At 53.1% G+C, this 19,314-nt stretch overlaps 5 protein-coding genes across 5 annotated transcripts; 4 read left to right on the top strand and 1 right to left on the bottom strand.

Moving 5' to 3' along the window:
• Positions 1-3,965: 3,965 nt before the first annotated feature.
• On the top strand, positions 3,966-5,411 carry B0T26DRAFT_780825 (uncharacterized protein; the record flags this gene model as incomplete). Its single annotated transcript, XM_060446697.1, has 3 exons — positions 3,966-4,017; positions 4,438-4,718; positions 4,767-5,411. The coding sequence occupies 3 exons, from the start codon at positions 3,966-3,968 to the stop codon at positions 5,409-5,411; spliced, it is 978 nt and encodes a 325-aa protein (XP_060294207.1).
• A 1,973-nt stretch (positions 5,412-7,384) lies between these two features.
• B0T26DRAFT_348005 (glycoside hydrolase family 76 protein) lies at positions 7,385-9,205 on the bottom strand. Its single transcript, XM_060434535.1, has 3 exons — positions 8,956-9,205; positions 8,080-8,801; positions 7,385-8,003 (listed from the first exon to the last, which is right to left on the bottom strand). The coding sequence occupies exons 1-3, from the start codon at positions 9,050-9,052 to the stop codon at positions 7,422-7,424; spliced, it is 1,401 nt and encodes a 466-aa protein (XP_060294206.1). The 5' UTR covers positions 9,053-9,205; the 3' UTR covers positions 7,385-7,421.
• Positions 9,206-11,158: 1,953 nt separating this feature from the next.
• Positions 11,159-12,058, top strand: B0T26DRAFT_780819 (uncharacterized protein; the record flags this gene model as incomplete). Its single annotated transcript, XM_060446696.1, has 1 exon — positions 11,159-12,058. One exon carries the CDS (start codon positions 11,159-11,161, stop codon positions 12,047-12,049), a length of 891 nt encoding a protein of 296 aa, XP_060294205.1. The 3' UTR covers positions 12,050-12,058.
• A 761-nt stretch (positions 12,059-12,819) lies between these two features.
• On the top strand, positions 12,820-15,410 carry B0T26DRAFT_347952 (uncharacterized protein). Its single transcript, XM_060434534.1, has 2 exons — positions 12,820-14,608; positions 14,671-15,410. Exons 1-2 carry the CDS (start codon positions 12,996-12,998, stop codon positions 15,227-15,229), a joined length of 2,172 nt encoding a protein of 723 aa, XP_060294204.1. The 5' UTR covers positions 12,820-12,995; the 3' UTR covers positions 15,230-15,410.
• Positions 15,411-16,768: 1,358 nt separating this feature from the next.
• On the top strand, positions 16,769-18,128 carry B0T26DRAFT_604649 (uncharacterized protein; the record flags this gene model as incomplete). Its single annotated transcript, XM_060435801.1, has 2 exons — positions 16,769-17,589; positions 17,675-18,128. Coding segments are annotated over 2 exons (1,275 nt in total), but the record flags the coding sequence as incomplete, so codon positions are not given.
• Positions 18,129-19,314: the final 1,186 nt, after the last annotated feature.

Here is a 19,314-nt window from a genome sequence, read left to right as displayed (position 1 = left end):
CCAGTGATGGGTAGTCCCTCTTAGTTGTCAGGGGTCAGCCAAGGGCTGCAAGGGAGAAATGAGAGGGCTGCGTCTGACGGCCGTGGAGGGCTCCCGGTCGAGCCTCACGCCCACCCCGAACCCCATGTCGTCGATCCCTACCACAAAAACACCATCACAGTGCTCCAAAGCTCAGCCTCGGGGTGTGATGCGGGATTCCCACCACTGAGGTACCACGCTGGGCGCCACTTAGCCCGATGGCGCCAAACCCCGGAGGCACAGACCAGACAGAAATTAGCGAGGGGAGCAAAAGGAAACAATAAAAAAAATTCTGTCTGCCCAAAAGGGGGGGAGAGGGGCGGGCAGACAGCTGCAGCAATGCAGGTCTGGCTTGCACTGCCAGAACATGCCCAGCTTTCTGCCTGCACGCGCATAAGCTCCTGAAGGGGAGTCCTCAATCGCTATTCCGTAAAATCGGGATCAAACCAAACGACGCTAGGGCAGAGCGGGACACCTTTCGTCCATCTCTTTGGTCTCACTCAGGTAGTGTGGCGTCCCTGTAAGTGTGAATTCATGCTGGAACAGTTTCTCTTCTGTATGAACACGAATATTCTTGCCAAGCGCGACGCAGCCAACGCATATGATACATACTCGGAATCCAATGTGACGATATAGAGTGGATATTCCTTTGACGGCTCCTCAGTGGCCCTCTAGTTGGGAACCGCAGCGGAGCCAGGAAAATTCATTCGGCGAAACAGGAGTAACTTAACTGAGTAAGACCGCGACCGTTGGTGCAGGTGGACGCGCAGTGGCAATTGGTCCAAGATAGCGCACGACACATGTCGTCAAGCAAGTCTTCCTGAGGCTGAAAGATGCTGTGGGGGCCTTTGGCAGGGGACAATTATGTATTCGAGCATTTCTTGGGGGGAGGGGTATACGCAAAACGCACAGATTATCTGCTTCTGGCTTATGCACCACGTCTGACCACGCTGTTTGGGGAAGGCTCAACACGAACAACTGGACGATTGCCCCATAACAGGGCCGAGGGGCGGCACTGGCCGAATTCCCGGACACGAGGCCCAAAGTCGAAGCCTATAATGATGCCCAAGTTTAGTTATCCAATATGTATGAAGCAGCCAACGCACGTGGACATTTCCATCAGAATCAAGTGAAAATACGTCGGAGATACTCCGTATGCCGTACTGAATATCCGTACGGGCGGTCGAAACTCGAGCGCGATCGGCAGCTTGAAGCACGGGTGCTGCGGTACTCTTGCCCTGGGTCCTTGGGGGGCTTTTGGGGCCTGGGCAGATGAGAATGGAAAGCAATGCGATGGACAGCCAAGGTAGCGTCCGAGTCCCTGTCCGTTTGTTCCAGGTCGGCATCAACACCCTGCATCCTGGACCGCTGAGGTAACCTTGCCAGTTTGCTTGGCTTGAGGCGGGCGAAGCGGTCGTTGGGCCTGCCGTCAATCGGACGTTTTGGTGGAGTCACGCCCTGCCGTGTTCTAAAATAGCATAGCGTAATCAGTCAACTGGCCAGTCAGTCAATGGGGAGCGCCCAAATGGAACGTGAAATGGGACAGTGGGGTTGGGGGGCCATCAACACTTCTTGGTGAGCTTGGCAGCAAGCTTTGATTGAGCTCAATCCTCCCTAGCCGCTCGAGCCTGGAAGCGCGGGACGAAATCGAAAAGGAGGGGCCGATTGGGGGGCGCGGAATTTTGCACGACCCAACACCCCGGCCTGGTCCTTACGAGTCGAGGACGGACCGGTTGCTGGAGGATTTAAGAATCACGGAGGATCCTATCAGATGGTTCGCGTTGGAACGATCAGATGGATTGCCGACAAGAGGGCAAGTCCGCGACTTCCTCGTGTTTTCCATCACGGAATAATGCATGCGAACCAACGTTGCGATCCGGCACGACCGAGGCGGATGTCGACGACTTTCCCTACCCGCGGGTAGGTGTGCAAAATCAGAATAGGCAAACCTACACGGACGGGCCACAAGGCTTTCGAATCAGAGGCTGGGCCAGGGCTTGCAAAATCCGGGCAATTGGAAGATGCCAAGCAAGATTTTCCAGAAGGATTGCCCCCAAAGTGCACCAGAAATTCGCGAAATTCGCTTACTCACACAGCCCCTCGTTGATTCTTGCCAAGAAATTCCAAAGCATCCATGTGTGCTTGCTTCCCACTGAAATGAGGCGGTGCTTATCTTTTATTCGTTTTTGGCTCGATGACGAATTTTCTCGACATTTAGAACTCGCTCCGCGGCTCCATACAACATTCGCGCAATTGTAACGTTATATTCTCACGCACATGCACGCGCGAAGGAATGCCTTGAATAGCTTCTCAACTCGCACACGTCTGCAGTTTTAGTGAATGGCGCGGGAGGGGCTCAGGAAGGCCCAGCCGGCTCCTGTCGCAGCCGCCCCTCTTCGCGCGCCCAATCGCCCGTGACTCGGATGATGTGCTTTCTGCTGAGTGGAGTTGCCCCGACCTCCCCAGGCCCCGACCTCGCGCAACCGCAACCGGCAACCGGCACACCCTGGCCTTGCTGTGTATGGTATTCCGTTTTCATGCTTCGAAAATACGTACAGAAATTCCATCCATACAGTGCCAGGAGCGCGCGATGGTTACGGCCCCCAATCTACGATGGGCTGGGGGGTTGGCTGGGGTGCCAACCCCCCAGAAGCCTGCGTTGAGTGAGAGAGGTCATTTTGTTATGACTTCAGTTCGGATCCAATAATGAGAGGAGATTCACGTGTAAATGATAATGCTTTGAAGTGAGTCGTAAGCCACCAAAGAGTGCAATGGTTCTGTGACTACCATACGCCACGTATTGAGTTTCTGTAAAAAAAAAAAATGTTTAAGACGATGCGGTAGTGAATGATATCGATCAGGTCCTGGGTAAGAGCATAATGAATGCATTTATTCTAGCGCAATAGTCCAGACCTGGTGAGATAGCGGAGAATGTTGATTTGGTTACCGCTTGGTTTTTTGCGTTCGCCGTTCTATGGATTTTGGACTTTCTGTATGCATCCTGAGCTGTCACGGACGTTGTTGATCGCAAGTTTGTGCTAAAAGAGTCACGCCTACGAGAAGATGCCTGTATTCATATGAGGGTGCGTGTAAGATTTCATAGGGTGCCGTGATCAGAGTACATAGCAAAAGTCTGTGTTGTTATCCTGGCAGTCTGTCTCGCAATTTTTGTTGCCGGTGGCACTATCTCATCCGCAAAACGATGAGGTTTCCGGGGCTAGTTTCTTGACGTTCATTTTATTCCCCGAGCCCTCGTTACCGATATCATATGCCGGGGGCTGGGGAAGTAAATCAAAGTAAGCAGCCTCGAGCCCGCAGTCCAGCTTCTAGCCTCCTTCCAAGCACCAACCCTCAGGGCAGGTGACCAAACTGTGATCAAGTTCAGGAGGGTCGTTTACGCACACTGTTAATATGTTGTGAGAATCTTGTGAGAATGGAGTGGCTTGTATTGGCCGTGGATCTGCTTCTCCGGGTCGTCAGTGACGTCAATGGCCTTGCCTGCCCCATACGTGACAACCAAGTCATCGCTAGGGTAACTAGACGTGGCTAACTACCTCGTCCTCAGGTCTCCGTCCTAAAACAAGTCGACAGCCCATTCGTGACACGTTTAAAGTTATCAATAAGCAACAGGTGGGTATCAACTGACCCGGAGGTGCCTTTCTTATGACCTGACAGAACGTTCGCATTTCGCACTTTGAACCTTTCGTGCCTTCTTTTTCTTCCACCGCATCGCGTCTCCGGCTACCTTCCTTCCTACCCGTACTCCGCTAATACCTGATCTAAAAGGGCCTTGTCCAAGGCGACAACCTCGGGCAGGCACTTCAGCGAGAAATTTACGTGGCTCGAAAGCCTCGGCCGTCCAAACCACCCTGCTCCTTCGCGTCGATCTTGCGGTTTTCACCTGTTACTATCTCATCTCGTCACACCCTTTCCCGGGAACTCCCAAAATGCCGTATCTCTGGGCCATTGGCGGTTTTAACTTCGTTGGTCCGCCTAGTGGTAACGGAGAACTCCGGAAATACAATCTACTGAGGCCGGATTTTTAATCACAATCTGCCAATGGCAAACATCCCAACTCTTTGTTCAGAAAATTTCGGCTCCGAAACAACATTGCTGTTCTATTTCGAGCTATGCTGCACTACTAGAGATTCTACAACCGCGATGACATTTCTGGGACACTGTCCGAGCAGATTCCCTTGAAGGGAAACGGGGATACTGCAAGAAACTTTCTGAAGTACTTATTGATGCCAGAAAGTCGTGCCTGGTGTCTCTACGGGGACAACACATAGTGCCTTTGAGTGAACCCGCAAGATTGGTGGATGAATGGATGGACTTTTGAGAACTCAGCTGGTACACCCACTCGGTCCATTATCCGACACAGATACGATTTTGACTGATTTGCGAATATCCTGGGCTCAGATGAAAAAGGCGGTCTCTTGATCGACCTTGGTCAGCAGCAGAAAACTGAGACCCAGACTATTGCGAAGCAGGGGGGAAATCATGAAGTCATTGTCTTGGCCTCTTCACATTCGCCCGACACACAACGAGTATTTCAACCCTCTCCTCGAAAGTCAAGAAAAGTCATCAAGTTGAAAAACAGCGAGGTGGTCTCTCCCAATCGCGACACTGCTTACCCTTCTACTGCGACTTTCGGCTCGCATTCAGGGGATACAAGGAAAAGAAAGACGTGTGCAGGTGATGTACGTGATTCTCGAACTGCCAAGCGCTAAGTGACAACCCTCCCACAGGCACTTGACTCGGAATCAACGGAGGAACCCAATAGCTCAAATGAGGGGCTGTTTGTCAAGGGAGCGGAGTTTTCAAATGAAGAGGTACCCCCAAAGAAGAAGAAGAAGGAATTACTGGGCAAGTTCAAGAAACTCACAGACGGCCGTTTCTTGGATTATGAAAGCCGGTTGGCCGAGCATCACGAATGGATCACGACCCAAGACTTGCGAATTGGAGCTCAAGAAGAACTCCTCGCCGGCCTGAAGATGGAACTCGAGGGGATTAAGGTTCGGGTCAGACTGGTAGCAACAAACCAGCCAAACAGTTCTCAACGAAGCGAGGACATCAAAGCAATTCAGGAAATTCTCGAGGAGCTCCAACGCCGTCTTAACGGCCGGCACTTGTACATTCGAAAGGAGGTTAAGACCGTCTGGAAAGACCTAGAGCAACTCCTCGCCAACGGTCTGCAGCAGTCATTTACCCGTCTGAAGGCCCTTGACAAAGATACTTCTGCCCAAAAAACACGTCTAGAAGTATATCAAAAGGAAGAGCAAGGAGAGTTGATTGCGAGACAGGAGGAAACAACCAAGAAACTCCGAGTTGATTTGATTGAAATGGGACAGTATATGAAACGGAAACTCTCTAGACCGAAGAAGCCCTCTTAGACTCAATGCAACCTAGCCCATCAAAACCACTCCCCCGATCGCCATCGTTTGGAACTGTTGACGATCTTCGCCGACGGTATAACCAGGGCAAAGTTTCTGCCTTTGCCTTTTTGGGGGTCCTTGGCCCCATAGGAACCTGGAACATCCCAGTAGTCCACATCGTCTCATTCATTCATTCATTCAATCACCCAGTCACTGCGGTACTTAATCACCTGATCATTGCTGCACTGCATTACGCGGTCTAAGTAGTGCAGACAGTTTAATTCAACCATCTATTAGACTTTAATTCCCCGTATTCTAAATGCTCTCTCTAACTGTGCATGAAGTGAGATAGTCACAACCTCGATACTCCTATGCCAAGACCTTCCCAACTTCCCGATCTTCACAAAAAAACGATCCATGGTCTTGAAATGGAGAGAATCGGCAGAGCTACTTGAGGTCTCCGCAATGATAAGTCATCTGCAGAACAACTCGTGGCCAAACTGTCATAGTGCACTCATAAGTCGACATTCGTTACTGTCCCTCAAAGGAGGCACAATAAAGGAGACGGAAAAAAGGGGTAAACAAGCGCCAAGAGCATGCTAGGAATCAGGGATTAGGAAACCTAAACCGGAAAGGAAAGGGGATAGGGGAAAGGGGAAGCAAGCGCGGCTGCCTGTTATTCCGCGTATTGATCTTAGCAGGGAAAAAGTTAAAGGAACTTTACCATTAGTGCTGTAATACGCCAATACAATCCATACGCACGATCCTGAAAAGACGTGGAAAAAAAGAAAGGGGTGATATGCCCTGCGCAGCGCTAGCGCGCAGGATCGTTAACATTGAAGAACGCGGGAGGAGCAGTACGGTAATCACAGACAGGGAAGGAGCGTCCCCCCGCGTGGTGCAGAGGAACAAGATCCATGCACGGACGGCGGCACTGCATGGATGCATTAAAAAAAATTCCTCGGTGAGTCCATCACCGCCTCAGTAACTAGGGCAGTTAGTAATTCGCTAGTTCAGGACACACCCCCCCTCCCCCTGCGCTGGCGCTGGCGCGGGCGCGGGCGCGCGGCGGCAGGCCCCTTTCCCTTCCCCGTCCCTTTTCACCCCGGACTTGCAGTCCTGCTTTCTCACCACCACTACACTGAAAGGGCCTAGACCAAGCCGGGTCCGGCACCCATCCCACGATTCCTTTCCCAAGCGTAACCTCGACGCCGTGGTTGCGCATCGGCAAGTGCGCACCGAGAAAATGGGAGTCGGGACGGAACTTGGGGGTAGGTAGGTTACGGTATGGTAGTTTTCTCCGCCAGCGGCAGGAGACTCCGCGGAAATACACTAAATAATTAGCACCAAAGAACATTGCAGAGAACTATCACACTCATAGACTTAGACTGCGCTCAATGCGGGCATTTAGACGGGCTTCTCAGGAGTCAGATATGCATAGGCAATTAGTATGGACCCCTAGTTCATCGAAAAGAATCTTGCTCGGCGTCCTCCTGAGTGAAATGTCCTTCAAGCTTTCCGAGGTTTCGGGCCAAAGTCCGAAGACAAAGTCGCACTCTGTTTGCCGGACATGCAGCACATCATGAGGTCCCGAAAGCAGAGTAAAAACACGGAGTAAGAGATGCGAGCAAATCACAATAAAGGTAGAATAATTGCAGACTATATTTACGACGAATATGAAGTCGCGGGACAATGAGGAGATGCTGTTGCACCGTCGCCCTTTTCCCCTATAAAACAGCCACTATCCAAAGGATCCTTATCTTGGAACGCCAGATGATGGACCATATCCAACGACATGCCCCCAAAAGGGACCGCTAATTTCCAACTGCGGTGTGTGCTTCCAACTCTAGTTGCCTTTTATACTATGATTCCCCGCCCATTCCCGCACCGTTTGGACGCGAGCCAGCCTTTTCCCTCAAATTTCAAAAAGAAGAACCCGAATATCGCCCGTTGAAATGCTAAAAACAAAAAAAAACCGCCAAAAAAACACCAAGATCCAGATACAAGCCCCCGAAATGACTATTTACCTCACTTGCCTTCGGCCCATTCGCTACTTATCCATATAAGACAGCCCAGCAAGGACGTCAAGACAAAGGCAGTCAAGAAACCAGCGCCACCCCGGTCTGCCTGTGTGATTGGCGCCAGGGTTGGCAGCGTATTCGGGATGGAGCCCGCGTTGGGGTCACCTACGCTGGTGCCGCCCGTCGTGTTCGTTAGCGGGCCGGCGACCGGCTGCTGGTCCACCAACTGCGTCATCAATGCTGCCAACGCGCTCATCTCCTGACCAGCAGGGCCCATCCCGACGTCGCCGTCGTAGTTACCTGTGGTCCAGCGGAAGCCGCAGGTCCCGTCCGAGAGGCAGCTCTTGATGGCACCCTGGGTCGATGTCCTCAACACATTGGTGATGTTCTCATGCGTGAAGGGCGCAACCAGGGCTACCGTGGCCAGCGCGCGGTGCATATAGCCCTTGAACGAGTGCTGGTCGACGTTGCACTGGACTCGGTCGTCCAGCTCGCACGCCCTCTCCACCATGATACCGTTGGGGAAGAAATGTTCAATTGTCCGGTTCAGCAGGCCACTCACCCGAGTCCGCCACTTTTGGGAGTTTGTCTAGGGGCCAGTTAGTTTGTCTCGACTCGAGATTGCTCAGAAAGTAATTTTAGAGGAAGAGCAAGAGACAACGTACGTGATTGTACATGATGGCGGCGCCATGAATGAGCACGGCAGCGTTGGCGGAGAACTGCACAGGGTTGATGTCGGTACAGTTGTGCTCGACATGGCCACCATCGAAGACGTTGTACGCCTTATCAATATACTTGACGCCTTCCATCCAGTCCCACGTCGTCTCGACCCATTGCGCATACGTCTCATTGTTGGTATATCGGGCGAGACGGGCAGCAATATTGAGGAAGCAGACATTGGCGATGGAGTTTTTATAGTTGAAGCCACCGTTGGATCTGGGAATCTGCCAGCGTAGGCCGCCGTTGCAATCCTCCAACTCCCAGCGCGGGGCCTGTGTGTTGAAGACGGCCTGGGCTAACGCCAACCACTGCGGCTGGTCCTTTGGCGGGTTGGGGAAGTTGACCTCGGCGGCGAGCATGGCCGCCATACCCCAGAAGGCCTGGTCGTCATTCCCGAGCGACGCGGTCCAATTGATGGGCTGGTAGCTGTTCTGCGGAGCAGCGGCCTGGAAGAGCAGAGCCTCCGTCGTCACATTGTTAAACTGATCATCCCCCGTGTAAAACCAGTAATCCACCATCGTACCCCACATTGCGCCGGCCTCCCACCAGTAGTACGGCCCCACTGGCGGAGGGCCGGGCAGAATCCCAATGGTTTGTCCGTATTCGTCGCCGTGGTAGTACGCCATGAGATTTTTCGCAACTATCTTGGAAGCCGCCTTGATAGAGCCTGCCTAGCGGTCAGCGAGTCGGCTTCGGGTATGTAGCAGTGAGGTCATGTGGTTGACAACTTGGGAAAGAGTCGATATAGACACAACATAGCCGGGGTCGGGGTCGATGCTGGCCGCTATGGCAGGTGTAGAGCAGGTGATAATGGAACTCACTTGGGGATTTAAGATCGACACTCAGCGCCGACTGCGCTCTCGCATAGCGGGCGGCGACGAGCAGCAGCGCAGCGACGATCGCCAGTATTCTTCCCATCTTGGATGACGGCTGGCATTGGCCGTCAAAAATCGATCAAGCAGACCTCACGGGCGTCTTCTATCGTCTAATGCGGGGTATTGAAAAGCTCGCTGTCTTCGTCCGTCCAAAGGCAACATATAATACTGCTGCAATAATCGCGCAGGGGAAAGAAAGCCCGAGGTGAGGGGATTTCGACTCGGGGTGTCGGCTACGTCCGGATGAGGCGACGCAGGTAAAGAAGTGCCTGATGTCAAAGAGGCACTGGCATGGGAAAAGAGGCAACGTCGGCTCTTGTTCAGTCGGAGCAACTGACGTGAGGCGAGGTTAGGGCCGCCCGTTCCGGTCCCGATGGCACGGATGGCACAGGTAACACGATGCCATTGAACAAGTGGAAAAAAATTGCATGTTCATTCGGCCTTGTTGGCCCAGATCTGACACGCAACACAGGCCGGTGTCTTGTGAGCAGACCGACCCAGCTCCAAGGCCTGGCCTGATGACGTTTTGGGCAAGGGCTGAGATGCTGAGGCAGGGGTGCAGAGGGCACAGCCTGGGTGGCTCTGTCAGCGCAATCGGATTATTAACCTGCCAAATTCCCAGGTATCAACTCCACTGTCAGTCTGGGCCAGGGCTGATCTTTTGTCTTTCGGCGCTATCAGGCCGTGCCACTCGCCTTTTGGCAGGAGCTCCCCAGTGTCGGGAACCGTTTTCCCAATGCGACTTCCCCCAAGGGGGCACAGCCAATTAAGTTGGCGCGCCGGCCGCTAGCTCGTTGGCCAAGACAAACGGGGAGGGGCAAGCGACACTCGGCGTCAGCAGAGTTGCCGTTTTGGGGCGTCAAAGTAATACGCGGATGAAAAGTTGTCAGACATGTCTGTCCGCGGTACGCAGTCCTCGTATCTCATTTCCGTCCGCAGGGACACAGTTAGGCCATTAATTAGGAAAGACTGTTTGGTGCAAGGGATGCCGAGTTTCACTCCAGGGCAACTTGGCAAGTGTGACAAATTTCATCTCATGGATGGTTGCCTGTGTCTGTCAGAGCCGGATTCGGACGAACAGCAACTCGCCAGACGACACACGACACCCCACTCAAGGTGATCGGAAGAAAATTTAATATTCAAACAACATTTGCCTGCCCTGGCTTCTAGATATCAATGTTGCCGACGTTATGCATCTGGTTTGATGGCTGATATAATTACTTGTGCATGCTCGGCGGTATCAGACCACCTCTTTCTTCCACGAATATATTTAACCCTGTCCGATTATCAGTATCAGAATAAGTTCAGTAAGTATAGAAACCATCCACAGCCGCCGAATCATGCCCCGGTTATGTTGACCGAGACCATTTGACCGTCATGGCTATTTCTGAGAGTGTATTATGGATATGGATACGCCTATTGAAGGCGAGGGGGCTTGAGGATGCCTCTCATTCAGTTTTGGAAGAGATCTCGGACAGAGAGTAATTTATCACTTTCAGTTTGTTTGGCTCCAGATGTCGACTGACATGATCATATCAGAAGATGAATGAATGTATCAGCCATTCCTTGGTGTGTACTTCATCTCACTTGGATTTAGCACTTTACTCTTTTCTCAGAACGGTGTCTCTAGCCGTGAGAGTGGACACTTGCACTATGAGATTTTAAGGTCTGAACAACAGGTCACCCAGGAAACGGGATTTCCTGCCTTATTCACTGCGAGCATTTTGATTTGGGCCTAAAATTCACCAAAAGCCTGTGGTGCAGACTAACTTTCCAAAACAGGGCCCGGCGAAGCGCAACCTAGCGCTATCCTCCTGTGCTCTCCCTGCTCATCAGTACTGCTTCTTCCGTCCCCTCATCAACCAGGAATTTTCGCTCGGAAAGTCAACCTCTCGTTCAACCTTTCATTCACTTTCGCACACGGGCAATTCGTTCGCGTCCTCATTTCAAGTCGTGACTCACATTCAATCCCGGGGCTGCAAAGTTTCTCTCACCTACCTTCCGCACATCTGAGCCCTGCTTTTGGGTCGAGACCTTTTCCTCGCAGAAATCCGTGAGTCACCACCTTCTCACCCGTACCAAGCCCACATTCTGATTCTTGTCATCTAATCTAGGCCTGCGAGGAATTTGCCGACGAAAAGAAGCAAAAATGAGCCATCTGAAACGAGGTCGCGAGGACCTTTCGCCGCCCAGTGAGTCTGGAGAGAAGCCAGCTGCCGCCGACCGCAGCCCCGACCTGCCCGCCGAGCAGCGAGCAAAGCGCGTCAAGCATGGCATTGAAGGAAAGAAGAAAAAGATAATTCGCTTCAAGATGGAACCAGACTTGGCCCGCTCCATCAAGCTCGGATCGAGCCTCTGCAAACGCATCTTGCCCGATATCCCTCTTGTCCAAAAGCCAAAAGAGTCTCCGGAAAACGCCCAGGAGACCGAACCCTCATTCCCAGTAACTCACAATGCGGCCAAGTTCGAAATTGAGACGATGGACGACGAAAACGAGACGGACAGCAACGGTCTCAAGAAAATCGAAAAGCGTCTCAAGAAAATTGAAAAGAGCCTCAGCGTTCAGCCTATCAACGTAGCAGAGGAGCTGGAGTCGGTCAAGAAGAGCTTGGCGACGGTGGAGGCGAACCAGCAGTACGAGAAAGCCCGGGCCATATTCCGCCACGAGATTCTCTTCAATTCGATCAAGAAGGTTTCCCAGGACGTCAATCAGATCAAGCAGCAACAGTCCATAGCACGAAAGCAGACGAAGGAGGAGGGATATGACGAGATTGTCATCAACCTTGACCCGGATATCCCGGCGGTCGATACCCCCAAGGCCAACAAGAAGGGAGCCAGTGCCGGCACTCCAAAGCCCGTCGACAAGGGCTGGGTGAGCCCCAAGACGGGAAACCGGAAGAAGGATTCTAAGAGAGCCATGGAGCAGTGCCTCCGCCTGTTTATGAAGCAGATGAACGATGCAGCTACCGCTGATAGTCTCTGCAGCAAGGGGGAGCTCTGCATCCAGTACGCTGAGGATCTCTTGAAGATGATGGAGTAGGCTCCGCTGTTACTTTGCTAGAGTTGTGCTTCAACCGCGTTATCATTGGGATTTTGCATCGGGGTTAAACAAAACACCGGCAAACTCATGACGTTGGAGACTGGTATGGACTTTTCAACGGGGTTCTCTTCTATCTTGCTTTTTTTCTTCCTTTCCTTATCCTCCTGTCCCCGTCTCCAGCCGATACCCCTTCTTGGTGATTTCGCAGAAGAGAAAGACGAACGCTCTCCCTTTTTTTTCTTACTCGGCGGTTTGCCATAATTGCTCATGGAAAAAGAGCTGGGGAGTATTGGGTGGCTTCGATTCAGCACAGGCGGAAAACTTGCATGCGCGGCTTTTCCTACTTGTTTAGGGCATCCGTGTACCATTACAGCACTTGCATTCTCGACGGAGTTAATCACGGCTCGTGATAGATATCCTAACCTTCGAGAATGGCAATTGAACAAAATTCGAGCTGGTATCTGACAGAGTTGTGGCTGCGCTCTTTGCGAAAATGACAGTGTCTGCGTAAATAGGTAGGCTGAACTAAGATACGTCCATGACTTTTGACCATGTATTCGCCATGAGCACTCCCTATTATTACTTGCGCCGGCTCCATGGAGCTACATGGTCAAGGCTATGGGCCTTACCAAAATGGAGGATCGTTGTGCTGAGGTAAGAGTTCAAGTTACGACACACCATTAAATAAGCAAAATAGAGCTAGTTCCAGCTTTCCGCCGTCAAGCCGTTGGTTTCCGTCGATTCCCCTCTAAACCCCGTAGCGCCTTCCCTATCAGTCTTCCGCAGTGCAGGTTGTGTCGAGAATGGATCCGCCGGCTTTGCTCTCAAATTAGGTTAGTCTAAAGTGTTCATGGAACGGACGGTACAGAACCAGTCCGTTCCTTACCTTGCATGGAGGGTTCCATTATTTTAATATCCAAAACGCCAACCCGCATGCGCATCTGGGATGGAAGCCATGGAAACAAGACCACAGCGCATTCGCGTTCAAGTGGCCTGCGACGTGTGCAAGATACGGAGGGTCAAATGCACCGGAACGACGCCTTGCGGGTATTGTGCAAGACGCCAGCAGCCCCAGAACTGCCGCTACAGCGCGCAGCAACAGCGGCGGCGGCCAACCGCTAGCGCCTCCTCCCCAGCGTCCGGGTCCTCCGTCAACCCCGCTGCCACCAACCACGGCCATTCCGCGACCACAGCCGCATCTCTGATACAGACACCGCCGCCTCAAGCGGCCACCCCCCAACCCGCACCTACCGATCCTAACAGGGCCACGCAGCTGCCAGGCAGCGGCGACGTCTTCGCTGCCACCGAGGAGCATGAAGAGACTGAAGTTCCCCGCGAGGCGCGTTTGCTGTGCGACATCCAAGGGAAGCTCATCTTCATCGGCGACTGTGCGCCTCTGTCGTTTTTCCAGACAGTCCGCCGCCTCGTTACCTCACGAGTGGATGCGCACGCCTTTGCGCCCGAGACCAGTGGTTATTCCATTCTCGAAAATGCTTACTCTCGGCCCTCCGTGTCTGCCGGCTACGGGGCTGAGCCTCCGCCCATCAAGACACGGGTCGAGCAGGCTGTCTCGGCCTATTTAGAGGTGACGGCAGGGCTCATCGATCTTTTTGACAATACATCACTGCTCCATGATATCACTAGCTGGACAAGCCAGGCCCGCGCAAGGGACGACAGTGCTGCCGATGTATCCTCGGCGGTCAACTACCTGGTGCTTGCCATCGGCTGCCAGAAATCCGACGAGGGTGCTGCTCTCGTCTACTTTGAGTATGCTCGTGATCTCGCCTTCGCAAGCCTTACCGGCAACCTTGGTGTGGCCAGTGTCCAGGTTTTCATCCTTGTCACCTTCTATATGCTCGGCGCTTGCCAGATCAACGGCGCTTTCCTTTTCTTTGGCATCGCGGTACGAGCCGCCTTCTCGATCGGGCTTCACAGGACAGATGTCAACTCGAGGTTCGGTCCAGAGACTCACCGCCAGAGGGATCGTCTGTGGAAGAGCCTGCGCGTCGTCGACCTATTTCTGAGCACTTCGATGGGGCGTCCACCTGCCACATCAGACGTGGACTGCACAGTTCCCTACCGGGCAACTGGAGAGGACGGTTTGGAAACGTTCGACATTCTCAACGCATCTGTGCAAATCTTCCTCATTATTGAGGCAATAGTTGTCGAGGTTTACTCGCGACGAAAGATATCACCACCCCTGACTGAAGGCATCTCGCGTGAACTCCGAGAATGGTCTGCAAGGTGGCTTCAGACTTTAAAAGGCCTCGTCGGAGGTGATACAGGCGAGGACGGGCCTGAAATGGCTAACGGGGCTTGCCAAGTACTCTCATCTTACTTTTATGCTGTGATCCTCGTCTCGCGGCCATTCCTTATGGTCGAATTACACCGCAGGCTGTCGGAGGGAAGCGCTTCGGGATCGGCATTTGGCAGAGATAGCCTGGCATCCGGGAAGTCCAAGCTGGCCCATGCTTGCATCGATGCTGCAATCCTCATGGTTGAACTGGTCCAGGAACTGGTAGAACGTAAGATAATGACGCGCCGTGCTCCCGTGGTCGTGTAGGTCTTACCGGCAGCGCTTTCTGACCCCCGTTGTGCCTGCTGACTTATACATGTCTTAGTTCCTGGCTCTTTGCATCATCACTCGTGCTCGGTCTTGGACTTCTGGGCGGGTTTGGCCGCTTCATCGAGACCCATTGCCGAGCCTCCATCACTGCGCTCGAATACTTTGCAGACGCAGATGCCCATGCAGTACAATATTCTCTCATTGCCAAGTCGCTCCTTTCCACGGCCCTGGAACATCTTGAGAGGGCAGAGATCGAGGAAAGATCAAAAAGGACCGAAAGCTCATCGCAGATCTTTGGGCTCGTTCCTCCGACACCTCGCCAGGTCCACCAGACGCGTCAAACCGACCATATAAACGGGTTTTCTTCTGCTTCGTCTCATGCATCAAGCCCCGTTGGCGGCTCTACTGGAAATTGGCCTGACGAGCCGTACAGAATGCAACTTGGCTTCGATTTCGAGTCAAACTTTGTGGGTTTCGGTACCTCTCTGGCCGGAGTATCAGACTTCTCGATCTTGGGAGGCTCTACCGAAGACCAAGAACAGAGTTTCGGGGCACTGAATCTCTTCCCGCTCCTCGAAACCGACGGCCATATCGACTTGGCTAACTACTTCTAACACTCACATCGCGTCTTCACCTAGAGAATAGCTCGAAACTGCTACGGAACGGCTTGGAGACGAACGGCCCGAAGCAATAACATACCTATATCTGAACATCGTTTTGCTGTCATATATCCGTTCCGCCCCCGCACTTCAGTTTCTGGGATGAGAATCACGAACCCGAAACTGGCTTGCATTTCTGGGGCGTCAGAGCCGCAAGTCAACACATTCAGGCGGCAGACGGGGAAAAAACCCCGCATCTTCTTTAGTCGTTGTCAGAGGCAAATTAATACCGTATTCTGCCGGCAAATTGGGCCATTGCCACGCAATCGTTATTGGGCCTCTGCTCCTTCCCGTGTCCGGCGACACTAGCCAAGCATCAACGACCTAAGCACAACACAGCGCAACGATGCATCGTTTCTGACGAATCGTCCCACCGACCCCGTATGACAGCAAAAACTTGCATCTGGGTAATGCTAGAGCATTGGAGGCGGGTGGTGATTGGAAGAAGCTGGGCTCGAGGATGGCAAACAGCCCCTTGCATGTGGATATACCACACACTCATTGAGGCATAGTTATCACCTGTCATAACTGTTGTCTGTCACATTGGGTAGCCTGATCTGCCCCGGCTTGGATCTCTTGGCGATCGTCTTTGCATTAGCGAGATCCAAGGATTTCTGGTCGTCGTGATCCCCCTCTACGCTCGTGGCCCAGCAACACGGCTCATCCAGACTCCTCTATGTGGCTGCAAGTTAGTACAAGCCGTGCAGTGACTTCCGCCGTTTCCCAATCCGGGAGAATATGTTAGATCTAGATGAGCCCCGGGACTCGTCTATCCTATTGAAATGGTCTTGAAATGGCTTGAATCACGTTGGCTCTTCCGATTAACGGTCTGCTTGCTCACTGGCATTAATAGCCATATAAGCCCAGCTATGCCCGGACGGGCTACATGCACACGCGGCTTCAGTTTCGTGTACTCGACCAGGGTTTGTATTAGTAGATGCAGAGGTGAAAATCGTTGTGGAGCATGACTGCTCACGGAGAGCGGCAGAGGACCGGTAGAAGACTTACCAAGACGTTTTCCATTGTCGCTCCAACAAGCCGGAAGGATACTTGCATAAGGTGTGTTGTTTCCTTCCGCTTCCAGTCGCTGTTCAACGCTGTACTTGTCGAACCTCGACGAATCGACCCGGAGTCGCAGCTGTCTTCGGTCTACACCTCTTGACATTATCATCTTCTACCTCTCGGCCTGTCCGCTGCTCCTCCTGGCGTTTTCAGCATATGGTACTGATTTAGAAGCTGTCGAGATGATATGTGATGCAGATGATGCTCGTCCCTCAGCGGTTCTCGAAATGCTTCCCCGTCCTAGCGGCCTTCGTCTTGGTTATCTTCCTCCTGACCGCCTCCAGGCTCCATAATGGCATACCAATACCGAAGTCAATCCTCAACATTGGAGGAGAACGACCTTTGCCCAAGGCTCTTGATGTTGTTAAGCTTCAGGACAGCCTACCCTCCTCGAAAGAAGCGAGCACACCTGTCGCAGGTCAAGAAACCTCAGAGCTTGGCAAGTGTGAGAGGCCTGAGCTCCGGCATCTTCGCCATCCGCAACTGGGACTCACCGACAGTATTGTCTACACGCGTCGGTGCATTAAGCCATTGCGAGACAGTTCCGACCGAGACGCCGTCACAAACATCACACTTCCGCTTCTCACCAACAAGGCAACCATCAACCTGGCTGCCTGCCCCAGGCTTGACCTCGGTCCTTGCGACTATATCTCCCTACAGGTCCCACCGCCCTACCCAGAGAGACAGTATAGGCACCTCATCTTCGGCGTAGCATCCACGTACGACCGCGTAAGAGAGTCGCTCCCGGCACTTGCGCATTGGCTATCAGGAACCGGGGCGCAACTGGTCGCCATTGTCATGGACGGCGACCACTTGGGTGCAAACTACAATCTGACGGCGCTGGAAGAGGAATATCGGCGATGGGAAGTGAACGCCACGCTCCTAGCTCCCAGTATGCTCAGACATACCGAGTCACTGCACGGGGGTGACAAAGGGGGCGGGGGCGGGGGCGAGAATGGCAGCCAGCGGAAGTCGATAGAGCAGTACCACTTCCTGCTGGTACGAGAAATGGTGGCCGTGGCGTCTCCCGAAACTAGGTGGCTCGGCGTTATGGACGACGACACCTTCTTTCCGTCGCTCTACACACTCGACGCAGAGCTGGCGCAGCACGACCACACGCGCCCGGCCTGGCTCGGTGCCATGTCGGACGACTTCAGCAGCATCCGTGTCTGGGGAATCATGGCCTTTGGCGGAGCAGGGGCGTTTCTTAGTCTGCCGCTCGCACGCGAGATCGAGCCGCTCTCGGAGCAATGGTATGAGATACCCCAGAGAATGAAGGGTTGCATCAAACCCGCGTTGTGCAGTAGTCACCAGCTTATATAGTTTCTGTTTCTACAGCATCCGCGAGGCCCTGGCGCCAGCAACGGGCGACGGCATCCTGCGCGACTGCATCTACGCTAACACGCGCACTAAGCTCTCGCTCGTGCATGGGCTACACCAGCACGACCTGCGGGGCGACGCGTCGGGCTTCTACGAGAGCGGCGCGCGGCCGCTGAGCGTGCACCACTGGAAGTCGTGGTACCGCGCGCCGCTGCCGCAGATGGCGGCCGTGACGGGCGTGTGTGGCGACTGCTTCCTGCAGCGGTGGCGCTTCGGCGGCGACACGCTGCTCGCCAACGGCTACAGCATCGCCCAGTACGGCGACGGGCTCGCCGACACGCTCGACTTTGCCCGCATCGAGGGCACCTGGGAATCCCCCGACAGTCACGACTACGACTTCAGCTACGGCCCGCTGCGGCCCCGCCTCACCCACCGCCAGAAGAAGAGCTATCACCTGGTCGACGTGTCAGTCGTCGTCACGGAAGGCGCGAGCGGGGAACACAACCGCCGCGCCTTTAGACAGGTCTATGTGTACAGGGGGAGCGACAGCATGCTTGCCGACGAAGAGGATGAGGAGGCAGAGGGCGGCTACGACGGAGCGGCAGGGGTCGAGACTAGCAAAGAGCCGGCCATGGACGAGGTGGTTGAGCTGCTGTGGGACATCTAAGCCATGTTTCATTTTGGGAAATAAACGGACTACAAAAGAACGAATATGTGAGTGAGAGAGAGGTTGTTATTGTTGGTGGTTACGATGTCATGATTGCTTTTTTTTTCTCTCGTTTCCTCCCTCAAAAGCTGTTGGTTGGCTACAAAAAGGTAACGAAAAGACCAGATAGGGTTTCCAGGAGAATGGCAGACTCATAGAATCGGATTTGCTAGGTAGATTATCTGTCATTTACGTGCGGAGCACAGGTACACCAGCTGAATTCATTTGATATCGCATGTCAGTTGCGCCAGTCACCCTGCCAACACGTGAAGCGTCTCAAGAAAGTAGAAAGGGATGACGGACAGGTAAGTGCTCGGGAGATAATGTATAGACATTTTTGCACATATTCATATCTCGGCCTGCCGACATCTGGGTCTCTCCCACGGCGTGTAATGTAGTCGACAGGTACCCGAACTAACGCAATATCAGTACGAATACAGGATTAGACTCTAGTACTCTGTCGGTGCCGTTTAATTGTTTGACTTTTTGTTGTACCGCGGCAAAGCACAGGTGAGGTAGTCAAGCATGTGCCAGGTAGATAGGTAGTTAGATTGAACGGCCATCCAAACGGCTGCGAAAGGTGAGATAGCAGCAGAGCCTGAAAAAAGGCAGACGTCATCCTATCCTAGTCCCTGTCCCTCGTCGCCCCCAAATCTAGAAGAAAAGTTCTTCAACCCCTTTGTCTTTAAGAGCCACGCTCGGTGGCGATATCGAATATTAAGTATACACAGTAGCCGATGCAAAACTAACGCTGCGCAATGCGCAGAAAGAATATTAAAGCGAAAAAAAAATGAAAACCACCCAATGTTCATCATAACCCATTCCCCAAGTAATGCTGCAGGTCGGAAAACGCCGGCTGTGTCTGTGTCGCCTGCTTGTAAGTGTATATGTACCGTGAGTGTGTGTGTTCGTGACGCGTTGGTGTGAATATTCCTCCCAGTGTATGTTGAGT

This window comes from Lasiosphaeria miniovina, assembly GCF_030549165.1.
Source record: "Lasiosphaeria miniovina strain SMH2392-1A chromosome Unknown B0T26scaffold_5, whole genome shotgun sequence".
Lineage (NCBI taxonomy): Eukaryota > Fungi > Ascomycota > Sordariomycetes > Sordariales > Lasiosphaeriaceae > Lasiosphaeria > Lasiosphaeria miniovina.
This window is presented reverse-complemented; position numbering and strand designations above follow the sequence as displayed.

Bases quoted from the DNA above. Each gene is read 5' to 3' on its own strand.
- B0T26DRAFT_348005 (XM_060434535.1), bottom strand. From the start codon at position 9,052: ATGGGAAGAATACTGGCGATCGTCGCTGCGCTGCTGCTCGTCGCCGCC. The intron at 8,802-8,955 runs GTGAGTTCCATT...ACCGCTAGGCAG, and splicing joins TGTCGATCTTAAATCCCCAA to GCTCTATCAAGGCGGCTTCC. The intron at 8,004-8,079 runs GTACGTTGTCTC...ACTGGCCCCTAG, and splicing joins CCGCCATCATGTACAATCAC to ACAAACTCCCAAAAGTGGCG.
- B0T26DRAFT_347952 (XM_060434534.1), top strand. From the start codon at position 12,996: ATGGAAGCCATGGAAACAAGACCACAGCGCATTCGCGTTCAAGTGGCC. The intron at 14,609-14,670 runs GTAGGTCTTACC...TACATGTCTTAG, and splicing joins CGCCGTGCTCCCGTGGTCGT to TTCCTGGCTCTTTGCATCAT.